Source organism: Pyricularia oryzae, chromosome 1 (assembly GCF_000002495.2).
Source record: "Pyricularia oryzae 70-15 chromosome 1, whole genome shotgun sequence".
Taxonomy (NCBI): Eukaryota; Fungi; Ascomycota; class Sordariomycetes; order Magnaporthales; family Pyriculariaceae; genus Pyricularia; species Pyricularia oryzae.
This window is the reverse complement of record NC_017844.1, coordinates 2,758,652-2,771,797: the sequence shown is the minus strand read 5'-3', so window position 1 is coordinate 2,771,797 and position 13,146 is coordinate 2,758,652. Positions and strand designations below refer to the sequence as shown.

The window sequence follows — 13,146 nt, the reverse complement described above, 5'->3', positions numbered from 1 at the left end:
GTTGTCCGAGAGACAAGACTTCTGAAGACACGGCATGGCCCCCCAGGAAAAAAAAACGAAGGAGAAAAAAAAAGACAATGCACACTACCCTTCCGCGTCTTTTTTTTTTCCTTGATCCTCTCGTGCGCAAGCTTTCCCCGTTCCCGTGAAATTTGTCAAGACACTTTTTTTTTCTCATTTACATCATTCTGCACATCCGGGCAACGGCTTGATCTCTCCCAGCCGTGGGGTCTAGGTGAAGGGGGGTGCGACTAGGGAAGCCAGCAGCAAAAGCAGAAAAAGGGAGAACAAACAAGGCTTGATTTAATCTAGGTTCGTACCCCGTATCCAACACTCTTTCGCCTTGCTTTTTTTCTTCTTCTTTTCTATCTCTTTGTGATTTATTTCTTCTGTTACTCTCATCTGTGCGCCACAAAAAATACCCTTCTTTGTGCGAGTCGAGATTCTTCAGCATGCCGTCGACCCTGTTCCATGGTTTTGGGTAGCTCCCCCATGCGTGCAGCGTGTTTTTAAAAAAAATGAGGGGTGGAAAGGAACGGGAATAAAAGGTCCGGGTTTCTGGGTCTTAGAGCAGCCGACCGGTGAATCTTAATCTGCATCTCTTTTTTGTGGTCTTTTTTTTTTTTTTTTTTTTTTTTTACATCGGCCATCGCGGCGGTTTTCTCTGTCAGGTCCTGCCGGGTCTGGACTTGCGGGCCATCGCTTGTCTGTGCTTGTCTGCAAAAAGGTGAGTACATTTTTTTTTATGTGTCGAGGTGTAGTATACAGGTACATGCTGCGCTAAGATGGGGGCGGGGCCGCGCCTCTAGGTCGCTTGTAGCTTTCAACCAAAAAAAAAAGTCTGGGCCTTGGCCTAGATCATTCTTCAATTTAGGTTGTTCTGTTGCTTTTTCATGCCGGGGGAGACGGCGAGAGCTGCCAAAGAAAAAAAAGGCTTTATTTTTCCAGGCCAACATATACTTCCAATCAATGTGTACATGTATTTTTCTTCCAAGGTCAGGTCACCCCGCCTACGGTGGTGCATCAATCCAAGCCACGCCTTCCATTTTCGGCCAAATCTTACATTAGGGTATAGATTCCCACCTTGGACAGGAAATTCACGTAGATCTTTCCCCACGCTACAGCGCTTAGCGTGCAGCTAGGCATGTTGATCCGCACCTGGGCTTGAGCAGAACCAAGTTGAGTTTACATCACCTGCTATAATGTCTTTGTAAATTGAGGAATCGCCCTGGTCCAAAAAGATAAGTCTACAAGAAATAAAACAATAGACCAACGCATTGTCTTTGGTTGAGTTTTGAACCACCAGGTACACGCACCTAACCACTGCATGATTAACGCACATAAAAAAAACACTTGACGTTCGAGTTGCCGGGGAGGCACCAAAAGAACGGGAGCAAGCTTGCCGATGGGATGGAATTACTCTGTGCCTGCCGATTGTATCCGCTGTCTTTGACCTTCATTCCGGAGAAAGAAAAAAACAAGAGGGGGTGCACACATGGCTCCAGGCTGCAGGAAAAAAAAAGAAAAAGAAAAAGAATCTTGAGGGGTTTTTGGTGGTACGGGCGAAATATCCCAAGATACGCACGAAGCTGTGGCAACCCGTTTCCCTGGGCCCCGGCTCATCGCGATACCAACTTCTTTTTTGGAGATTTGTGCAACGTTTCCACAGTTGGATGATGCATGGGGGAACCACCCCCTTTTGGTCTTCCGGTATGCCATCACATTCTCCCCCGTTGTTTCCCATGTTGCAAAAAAGACATGCAATGCCGAGACAGTTCCAGGGAAACAAGGGCGGGGAATGGGTGTCCTGCTTCCGCGTGGGAACCGATGCGTTGGACCTTTTTTGCGGTGAACAGTCCCGGGTACCCGGTGAAGGTGTTGGTCCTCGGGTTCGTCCGCCCGACCGCTGTCTTTTTTTTTCGGCTCGCTCTGACCAAGCTATTCTTTTTTGGCCCCCAAAAGGTCTGTTTGCATGGCTTTGAGGTTTTTTTTGTTTCGCCACAACGGCCCTGGGTGCAAAGAAAAAAAAAAAAAAAAAAAAAAAAACCGATAGTTGCCTTCTTTCTTCGGCCGAATGGCGATTGCCAAGACGCCTTGACAACTGTCCGGGCCCATGGCCATCTGCCAGGAAGATCCTTCACCAGTCATGTTCACCGACAAAACGACTTTTTAATGCAAGCAAGGTTGACCTCCAGCCTTGACATGTTTTTTTTTTATTCTCGTGTTTGCGCAGGCCTCCACAGGTGAGCAGCAGGTCCCATTCCTAGCCACGCCGCAACGCACGGCGCTTTTTTTTCTCGATGAGGCAGCCGCAGATGTGGCTAGGTCACTCGGCTTTGTGAGTGGGCAACGCTAGTGAGCCCGACTTTGGGCAGGTACGTATGGAGTAAGCTGGGCATAAATGTCATGGGGGCTGGCAAAAGAACAGTAGTAGTAGTAGTAGTAGTAGTATTAGTTAACGCCGGGCTCGGCCCGGCTTGTTAGCCGGCCGTTAGCAACCTCCCGAGGGGTATCTCGGCGCGCGTTCTATCTTCTTTATTTACACAGGGGGAAAACAAGGAGGGCAGAGGCGGATCGTGCCTGACCGGGTTCGGGCCCGGTCCTGCTTAGGGGGTTAGTTCACTGACGCGACCCCGTGCCTAAGGTGCACGGAGGGTTCGTCTGACGGCTTGTGCCGTGAAGTGTGGGTGAAAAGGCAGTAAGTCTATTCCTCGTCAGAGTTCGAGTCGTTTACGATCGGTGTCCCTAGGCGTAAAGTGCGTTCGTGGCGCGCGGGGCGCTGGCGGGCCGCTCTGGGGCGGGCGCTGAAGTAGTTGGTGGCTATCGAAAACGCCTCAAAGCTTTTCGGTTGCCCGAAGCTTGTCTGGAAGAATTTCCAGCGTTGGGCGCGATTTGGCGGCCCGGCCGGCCGGTCGTTATTAGGCCACGGCCAGTTTCTCCACACCGCCCGCGAATAGCGGCAGTGCACCGGGTGCTCAGGGGAGGTCCGCTTCCAGCACCAGGCACACGAGGTGTTTGCATCCTGGTGGTTGAAACGGTCATGGTAGGCCTTGAAATCGCCGTGGCCGGTCCTCATGGCCAAATAATGGCCCAGTAGGGGTCTTGGCAAACGCAGTTCCTCGGGCTCCTTTCTCGGTGTGTATTGGAATTTCCATTCCCTATATGCGGGGGACCGTTCACAGAGTTCTTTACGCCACCAGTCCTTCTTTATATTGGAAAGAATGGCTCTGAGGACCGTGCCGGCACCGCTATACGTGGTTTGCTGAGCCCTCGGGTTTGGGTCCGGCGGTCCGGCGGAGCCGGCCTTGGCCAGCTCGTCAGCCCGGTCGTTTCCCGGGATTCCCTGGTGCCCAGGGCACCAACGGACCCGAACCTCGGTACCTTGTTTTCGGAGTAGATCGACAAGGTTATGGAACTCCAGAAAGGCCCATTGGGACGAACGCGGCGCGTCGCCTCTAAGACCCCAAATAACCGAGGTGCTGTCCACACAAATCCAGATCCGGGCGCCTGGCTGGGCCTTAGCTGCCGCCTGTAGCCCTTTTAGGGCGCCAATCGCCTCGGCGTCGAAAACGTGGCTTTCCGGCGTAATAGATGCGGAGCCTGCGGCAAATTCCAGGCCCGCCCTAAAAGCGGCCCATCCGTACCCTATTTGGACGCAGTTGTTTTCGTGTTTTTCCGAACCATCCGTATATACCACGATATCGTCAGGTGATACCATGTCCAGCCATTCGATAAAGCGGCGGGCCGCTTCCTCTTTCGGGACTCCTCCGGTGGGGTCAGTGCGAGAATCCGGGGCATTGCGAGGTGCGCGCAACTCTAGTCTCCGGATCCGCGGGAGAAGTTGTGCAGCCGTTTGCAGGGTCGTGGCCGAATGGCCCGAGTTGCGGGCACGAGGTGTTTCACGCAGGCGGCTGACAAGGGGGTGCCCCTTGTCCGCGAGCCTTAGTCGGGCGCCGTATTTCAGGCGGGTGTAGGCCAGCGCGACGCGGGCCGAGGGTAGTCCTGCGTCCCTGAGAACAGTGGACGAGGGGGTGGTTTTATACGCCGGGAGGATTGCCCGTGCCGCTAAAACCAGCGGTTTGTTCAATGCTTTGAGGAGTCCTCTTTGCTTGTGCGCTGGGTTGTACCATGCCTCGGCTGCGTAGGTGGCCGAGGAACCCACGCATGCCACCGCTGCCTTGCGAAGTGCAGCCGCAGGCGGTCCGTATCTTACTGCCCCAAAGCTCTTGAGGTGGGCAGCGACCGCCATTGCTTTGGCAGCCCTTTCGGCCACGTGGCGGCGCCCGTCTAGCCGTCGGCTAAACCAAAAACCAAGCCAACGCATGCCCGGGTAGCGCTCGGCCCCGGAGGCGCTTTGTCCGCGTCGACCGCCCGGTAGTTGGACCGGGGTAACCGTTCTACCATTAATCCGGATTTCCGGGTTGCGACCGTGCCTTTTCTTAGTGATATGGATCACCTCTGTCTTTTCCGCTGCAAAATGGATCTTCTCTTCCGCCGCAATTTCGTGCATATCCCGGAGTTTATTTTCCAGCCAACGTACGTTTTCCTCCAACGAGGGTGACGATTTCCATGTAAGCACGTCGTCTGCGTATGCCAACCGCCACTTCGTACCGTTTTTGACGAGATACGCCAAATATAATATATATAGGATCGGGGAAAGGGGAGACCCTTGCGGGGTGCCGCACCCAAGCCGCCTAAAGCCCGTGGTCGTACCCTCCAGCCGGACTCGGGCCTGGCGGCCGCTTAAAAAGTTAATCACGAACCTGAGGAGCATTTTACTAAACCCGAGGCTCCGCATTTTCCGTATTAATCGCCTATGGAGGAGGGCGTCGAAGGCGCCTTGGACGTCGCATGCGACAAGGGTGACTTCCTCCCCGCGAGCTAGAGCCTGCTCGATATCGTGGGCGAGGGCACAAACCAGATCCGTCGCCGATCGTTTGGGTAGGGCACCGCCGTGGGTGCAGCTAAGGAGCCCGTTGTCGTGTATGGCCCAAGCTATCCGGCGTGCAACGAGCCTCTCGAGGCCTTTTCCGATGCAGGAGAGGAGGGCTATAGGCCGCCAGGATCGAACGCTGCTCCGGTCTTTCTTCCCCGTTTTCGGTAGCATCGCGACTTCGGCCTTCTTCCAAGGCGCTGGGAAATGTCCGAGTTCCAGGCAACGTTGGTAGAGCCTGCGCACCGGCTCGGCCAACGAAGCCCATCCGGCTTTTAGTAGCCGGACGGTCATTCCGTCGATGCCCGGGGACGTGCTCGTAACCCCAATGCAGGAGCGCTCCGCCTCTTCCGCACTAACCTGGGTGTCCCAAGGGATTTTAGCCTCGTCCGGCGACCAGGCCTCCAAGGGGTCTCCCTGCAGGTCATCCTCCGCCGAAAATCGGCCAAGCACCTCCCGTTGCAGTGCTTCCGCTTTTGCTAAAGGCTCGCTCACTTGCTCGCCGTTAATAACCAGCGGCGGGGACCGGAGGCGTGGTCCGGCTCCCAGCCAGCCCACCATGTTCCACAAATCCTTATCGTCGCGCAGTTGGTCGATCCGGTGCCTCCAGTACTCCCGCTTCGCGGCCCGCACCCCTTTCGTATAGGCTTTTTCCTCGGCAGAGGCGTCTGCCCTATTTACAGCGCTCCGTTTAACCCGCTGGAATTCGGACCAGAGCCGCTGGTAGTTTTCGGTCCACCAGGGAGCCGAGCTGTCCCTTTTTCCCGCCGGCGTACCCACGACCCACGTCACTTGCTCCCATAAAGTTGTAAATTCAGCTACCCACGCGTCCAATGCGTAGCCATCGGCCGCGGATCCCGGGTCCGGCATATCTTGCATGCCAAAAGCAAGTAGCTCCGCGAACTTTGGTAACCGGTCGTCCCTAACCGAAACGTTAATCGCCTCCGGGCGGGGGGCGCCGCGCGTCCGCAGCGTGGTATAAAGGGATTCGTGGTCGGAGCCTGTGTAAAGACTGCTGTCAACCACAGTTATTGTGCTGGGGAGGTTGGAAAAGACCATATCCAGTAAACCCCCGTCGCGGTGGGTGGGCACGCCGATATTTCCTGTAAAACTCATCCCCTGGGCTTGCGCCCATGCCGTCAGTTGGTCCCCTCCGCGTGCGTTTGCGCGGCCCGGCTGGTATGCAGCAGCCGCTACGTTAAAATCGCCGCCTAGCACCGTGGGTCCATTTGGCACGGTATTGCATACCATTTCCAGCGCGGCTTCAGTGCCCGGAGCCCTATATACGTTAACAAACAATATTCCGTTAATTTCGAGCCAGAGTATGTCCCGCGTATTTTGGCCCTGCGGTAGCCGTCGTTGTGCGGCCCTTAGGGCTGCCCCCTTCTTAACGTAGGTGAGCACCCGGGGCCGGAGCCCAGTCATGGCTTCGTAAGTGTTGGCGTGCCATTCGTCCACTGGCGCAAAAACATCATAGCCCGGGTGCGTTTGTGTAGTCGTATTTAGCCCGCACCATGGCTCTTAAACGTTAACCAGGTCCACCTTTCTCTGGTGGCACAACTCCAATAGGCTCAGATGCACACCCATCCTTTTACCTACGTTGGCCCAAACTACGTCGAGGCATTCCCGCTGCATATTGCCGAGCGAGTATTTCGTTATATTAATCGACGGGTTGCTTCCAAGTTTATCCCATCAGCGGGGCAAGGTGCGGCAGCCGCTGCGTCCTCCTCCATTTCGGCTGCCCAAACGATTTCGTCGTGCACGCGTTCCTGTTCAACCTGCAGGAAGTTACGGATGTCCGCCCCTGCCGCCTCGCATGGCCGCGCTCTTTTGTTTAAAATGCTCGATCGGGAGCTCGAGGTTTGCGAATGCTGCGATGAGGTGCTTAGGACCGGGATTGCAGGTGCTGGCTCTCGGCGGGCCGTTTCGGCCCGGTCGTTGATAATCGCGGCACGGTTGGCACGTCCGATTCTGCGAATCCCCTTAAGTTTACGCTGTGAAGGTCGTTCAAACTTCCCATTTACCACCAAAGGTCGGGCAGGGCAATTCTCATGTCCGGATGGGAAATGGCCGTGGCAATTAACGCATTTGGGGGCTGCCTTGCACGGCTCTTCCTCTGTCGCATGTTTTGCTTCACCACATATGCCGCAACGCGCTTGCCGTACGCAGCGACGTATTTCGCAATATCCCTGGCAACCGTCGTGGTGGTGTGTAATTTTGCGTGATTTTTCAACCTTCCGCGCACGTCTCGACACTCCAAAAAGCTGAAAGGGCTTTACGGGTTGAAGGAAGGACACTATCCACGTGCCCTCAGCCGTATGTGGGTCGTAACCATGTTTGGAAATATGCCAGTTGACTGGCTGCTGGCCTGCTGCCACGGTAATCTCCTCCTGGATTACCTCATGTACGTCCTTTCTTCCGTCCAGGCAATTGAGCGTTCGGGGCACTCCAGAAACGGCGTATGTGTGCCAGGTTGTCGGGACAGTGACTTCCCGCGCGTCCAATGCGTCCATAATGGCCTTGACCGCGCTGGGGTTGAGGAGTTTTTGCCGTGTTTCCTCAGAGGCCACCGTAACACCCCAGCCCGTGGGGGTACGCTTGGCGTTTGGGATTTCACTGTGTGGCACCGAGACCAACTCGGCCAATTTGGTCGTTACCGCGTATGGCTCCCTCGTCACCATCCGCAATTTGTCATTTACGCGGATCAGGATGCGGTTGGACGGCTGTTCTGTCAAACGTTTCGGGGCTTGGGAGCGGTCCCGGCCCGATTGGGAGGGAGTTGCGGAGCTGTCAGGTGCATTGCCGGGCGTCGTACGTATCGGGTACGAGCGCGTGGCCGGGGTTAAAATTCGCGTTGGGGCCGCCGCTGGTGGCGTGGCGGCTCGCTCGGCCCATGTGACCGATTTGTTAGTGGGCGTGCCTCTGCCTTTAGAGGCCGACGACGCCGTGCCCGTCCTCGTAATTAAAATGCTGCGCCTTTCGCTGGAACTGGTCGGCGAACGCGACGGGGAGCGCGAACGCTCTTTTTCAGGGAGGGTGCGACTGAGGAACCAGCCGCTGATCACGTCGTCAAGTTCAAGAACAATTCTCCTAAGCGCGGCGTCCTCCGGGGCCTGTAAACTTTCGAGCTTGGCTGCAAAGACCTCTTCGAGCCAGCTGCCGACTGTTTCCACGTTTTCCAACTCCTGCTGCAGTGTTTTGATGGCCAGGGCCGGGAGGCTGGAGTACCTTCCGCGGCCAGCCGGCTGAGGCGCGTTAGCGGTGCGCGTGTCGAGAGATACGTGTCCCGACTCGGCCTGGCCCTGCGGCAAAGCCTGCGGCGTGCTCTGCGGGCGCGCGCGGCGGTTTGAGACCTCTGGTGAGGCCATGACGACCGGCGCCCGGAGGGCGAAAATTCTTCAGCTGTTAAGCTTATTGGTGTGTTTGGGTGTGAATCGCTAACAAAGGTGGGTCTGACCCATGAATGGTGGAGGATGCTTGCTGGCAAAAGAACAGCCAGAAGGCTTCCATAATTTGTTCTTGGACCTTTCTCTGCCAAGGCAGCAGCAGCCAGACTTGTTTCTGCTCTCTCCCGTCCCCATTCAGTTGCAGGAGCCACATGCACGAGACTACCTACCTACATACATGCCCGCTTTTATAGGTTTTGTCTAGAGCACAGTGCGGGTTGATACATTGACATGGATATAACAAGTATCTGATTTTATTTTCACTTTTTTATCAAATGTCAACCAACGACATATAAATGGGGACCTATGCTGTCAAGTTGTACACTTTATCTGTCGAATCCAACCAAGGGCTAATTACAATGTCAACAACCCAAACACAAGACCTGGCCCTGACTTCTATTAGTTTGTCAATCATGTGAAAACGCACTTTTATTTGTATGGCACGCAACCAAACATGTGCAAATCAGTACTTGTAGAAACACTGAAGCCTGTCAACAGCTCCGGTATGAAACTGGCTCAACAGTGCGGAGACGACAACAGAGGCTCGGGTCTTGTTGGTGGCTTAAGTTCTAGCAGTTACTGGTCATTTCCCCTCTTTTCTTTTCAAACCCCTTGAGAAGACAAGCGGGATAGCTGTTGGAAAAAAGTAGTACCATGTAGATTCCGGTGTCTAATGTAATTCACAAAACAAGTCACAGCACGAACAAAGAGTCACGGGCAAGCGACCCAAGTAGCTTGCTGAAAAAACTGAACAAGGCCCTCAGTGCAACGGTTATCTGAGCTTGGTAGCTTTTAGACTCGGTAATGTATTATAACTACCTCACCATGACTAGAGGCGTGCAAAGCTTGGGCTAGGACTTTGGAACTTTTATAGCATTAGCACCCAAAGCCACTGAATCTGGTTGTGCGTCTTCAATGAGGTGTCCACATCAAACCACATTATTTGATATATATATACATATATATAACATGACTCTGCTGCTGCTCAGGTTAATTGTCATATTGTCATGCATTGAATAGCAAGAGTCATTCTTTCAGAGACAGAACAACCAGATTCACTCTTGATTGAATGCCTGGCTAGAAACTTTAGTTCTGGGACTCTACCAACTTGAAGCAACAAGTGATGGCAGCGACAAAGATGGCTCTCAAAGAGGCATGCATGTCAATCTTTGATTATGAGAGATGACGGTCAATGACGGTGCGTCCTCTTTGTCTTTTTGTTACTTTGACCCCCCGACATTGTAGACCACCGCTGCATCCTTGTGAAATCTCCCAAGCTCAAAATCCAGTTGACATGCCGCTCCAAGGTTCTCTCACATTTCCTCTCGGTTCAGGCAGATTCCTCACCCCTCGTACACCTGCGGACCTTGTCTAGAAGACCCCATCCCGGAGTGGAAGAAAAAAAAGGTTGGCCGCTCGATTATCTGCCTGATCATTTCGGGTATATATCTATCCGTCTTGTTGAGTGCTGACCCAGAAAAGGCATCTCGTCTCGGTTCGCATCTTTTCATCACATCTTTGCACAAATCCAGATTCCTCACCAAAGTACGCTACGAATCTTGATTCCCTCCATCTTTTTCAACCCCACTCGTCAACTCGCCAAGATGTCCACCGGTGGATTCAAGCCCATCAACATCAACAACAACACTACCAAGGCCAAGCGAGACAAGCCGCCGTCTCCCCAGTCGCCCTCCTCCAACGGGCTTGATACACCGACCAACAGCGAAGTGGAGGACTGTGATTCTGCCGCCTCCACCAAGACCAGTTCATTCGCTTCTCTGGTCAAATCACCCACCACTCCCATCGTCGACTCTGGCAGCCACCAACTCCAAGGACTTGGCCTCGCCGAGATGTCTCTGAATGATGGTCCCACCGGCGCTGGCCAAGAGTCGCCCAGCCGTGGACAGAGCACCAGGGACTTTGGACCCATCGGACCGAGGCCGAACCTGCCCTCGACTCCCCAGCCGAGCCGTGTTCAGGGGGACCAAGGCTTTGGCCACAACCCCTTTGCCTCTCGGCCTGACGTCGCCGGTCGGCGCGACGCCGTCGATTTTGGAACGCGGGGCACTGTTTTCGGCATCAGCCAGCAGCCGTCGCTGCTGCCTAGCGTCTTTGCTGCGCTGCGTCAACCTCACACCCCGGCGAGGGACACTCCGTGGTCGCAGCGTCCTCTGTTTTCATCCAGCATCGCTTCTGGTGGTCGCGGCCCTGCCATCTTCAGTCCTGCTTCTAACCACAGCTCTTCGGCCGACACGACATTTATCGACTCGCCTCCTTCGCCGCTGGCCCAGCGCCAAGAGAGATACCTGCGCTCCCAGGCAGTACAGCCATCTCTGGTGCAGCAAGCACAGCCCCGTGGATACGCCGGCTCGCTCTTTTCCGTCCGAGCAGACCCGCTCCGGAACAGCACCAACACCATCATCAACACCAACACCAACGAAACCTTTCGTCCCATGCACACGGTCCAGGTCAAGCAGCACCACCACCGCCACACCACCAGCAGCAGCAGCAGCCCCCGGCCCGGACATGCGTCGTCCAGCAGGGCGATCCACAACATCATGAACGGCTTCAGCCCAAACTACCAGGGCGACACGTCGCTGGCCAACAACCGGTCGGCCAACATACCCGAGAGCGAGAGCTGCTCGCTCTTCATCCTGGGCCTGCCGCCGACGCTGACCACGACGCAGCTGCTGGGGGCCATCCGCAACGCCGGCCGCGTCTGGGCCTCGCACATCAACCTGCCCGAGCCGTCGCGCGGCCACACCACCTGCGCCGCCAAGGTCATCTTTTTCGAGAGGGCCGCCGCCCAGCGCTTCTACGCCGCCCACCAGCCCCACAACGGCGGCTTCGTCACCGACCCGTCCTCCGGCCTGCCGCCGGCCCGCGTCCTGTGGAACCGCATCCGCTCCGCCGAGGTCGGAGGGGGCCCCGCCTCCTCCTCCTCCTCCTCCTCGTCCTCTAGCACCACCCCCGCAACAGCAGCAGCAGCATCAGCAGCAGCATCAGCAGCAGCAGCAGGGTTCAGCGGCGGGCCCGGGTCCGGCGGCAACAAGTCGCGCGTGCTGCTCATCTACGGACCCCGGCCGCTGGTCAACGAGCCCTCGCTCACGGCCTACTTTGCCAGCAAGATGGAGTTCCAGATCGACCGCGCCTTTGAGCTGGCCAGCTGCGTCGACCCCGCCACCGGCCAGCTCATGGTCCTGTTCGAGTACCGCTTCGGCAGCTTCCGGTGCCAGGCCGAGGCCGCCAAGATGTCGCTCAGCCGCGAGTTCAAGGACGAGATCAAGGTCTGGTACGGCGACGACCCGTGTGCCCCCGGCGCCGTCGACCCCGATGTGCGCCACCGCAGTCCGGCCGTGAACCTGTGGCCTGCCGGTCCGCACGTCTCGCAGCCTCGCATGTCTAATAACTACTGGTGAATGTCGAGAACTTGCTGGAAAGCGGCGACTTTTCTTGTGATTCGCTCGCTGGGGCTGGTCAGTCCTGTCATGCGACACCAATTGAGTGTTGTTTCTTTGAGGGTTTGTCCCTTTCTACCATGCTCTTGTTCATCATGTTTATGGCAGTACCATTCTGGTAGAGTCAAACGAGTTTGGCGAGGGATACATTGGCCTTCTGGCGTTACGACTCGATACGAGAAAATAGCATCCAACTGCGATGCGCCATTGATGTTGTTTGCGTTTGATCAATTCCTACATGGCTGGTCTTGGGTTTTATTGTAGAGCAGTCATCCGGCGCTTGCCAACGCGGTCGGGGGTCAATGGACTTGTTGATTTTGACAGCGAAAAGGGTCAGTTGTTAGTAATAAAAATGGTGATAGCTTCAAACGAGCGAATGGATTTCTTGTTCATCCGTGGCCTGATTAGTACATCTTCCGACAACCTCGCAGTCAAGGTAGTTGGATCTCATCGCGCATTTCGCCAGCCTAGGCTCGCTTTTGGGTTCTGTGACCAGGTAGCTGATGGACAATCATGAAGCAGAATCTACTGACCTGCCTAATCCGCGTTCGTCAAACATACAACCCGTCACATCATGATCTCAAGATGAGGTCACGATTACAGGAGCCGGGCCGTGGTGGGTATGAACCTATGTTCGTATCGCCGCCAGCCCACTCCCTCAGGGGTTGAAATCCTTTGTCATTGGTACTTTGGGGGCATGGACGTGTGCTCCTGGGGTTTGAGAAGATTGCCTCTTGATGTCAACTGCAATTGCTTCGAAGGGCGTTGACTCCTTGCAGATCTTGTCGCCGTTTCGGGGTTCGCCAAGGAGGAGGCTCCAAAGGTCAACGTTGATACGGTACTGATCTACTATGCCGGCGAATTCCCCCATTGATGACGGACCAGGGTTCAAGATTTTTCGGGCCCGGAGACGTGTTTTCGAGAGCCTTACTTACCAAGCAAGTCGACCAAACTAGGTAGGTACCTAGTTAGGTAGGTACGAATAGGTAGATTTGTATCCAGGTTGAGTGGAGTTTTCTGTCCGGAAGCACTGGCGGGTCTCCACTCGAGTTGGATGCCACCTGCCGTCTCAGTCTCATTGAGCAGGCGTTTTGGCTTCATTTTACGGCAAAAAGACACATTTCATCACATACTTTGTAGAACTGGCTGCTCTTGGCAAACGGGGCTGTGGCCACCTTGAAAGAGATTGCGCTGCGGTACTTGGATGTTTGTCGCTGGCCAAGCATTTCACATGACGACCGCGCGACGTGGGCTCCAGTGTGCAGCAATTGAACCACCAAACTTCAAAGAGCAGAGTAAGAAGGCAAGA

At 55.2% G+C, this 13,146-nt stretch overlaps 1 protein-coding gene across 1 annotated transcript; it reads left to right on the top strand.

Moving 5' to 3' along the window:
- Positions 1–9,983: 9,983 nt before the first annotated feature.
- MGG_06791 (uncharacterized protein) lies at positions 9,984–11,798 on the top strand (the record flags this gene model as incomplete). Its single annotated transcript, XM_003709462.1, has 1 exon — positions 9,984–11,798. The coding sequence occupies one exon, from the start codon at positions 9,984–9,986 to the stop codon at positions 11,796–11,798; it is 1,815 nt and encodes a 604-aa protein (XP_003709510.1).
- Positions 11,799–13,146: the final 1,348 nt, after the last annotated feature.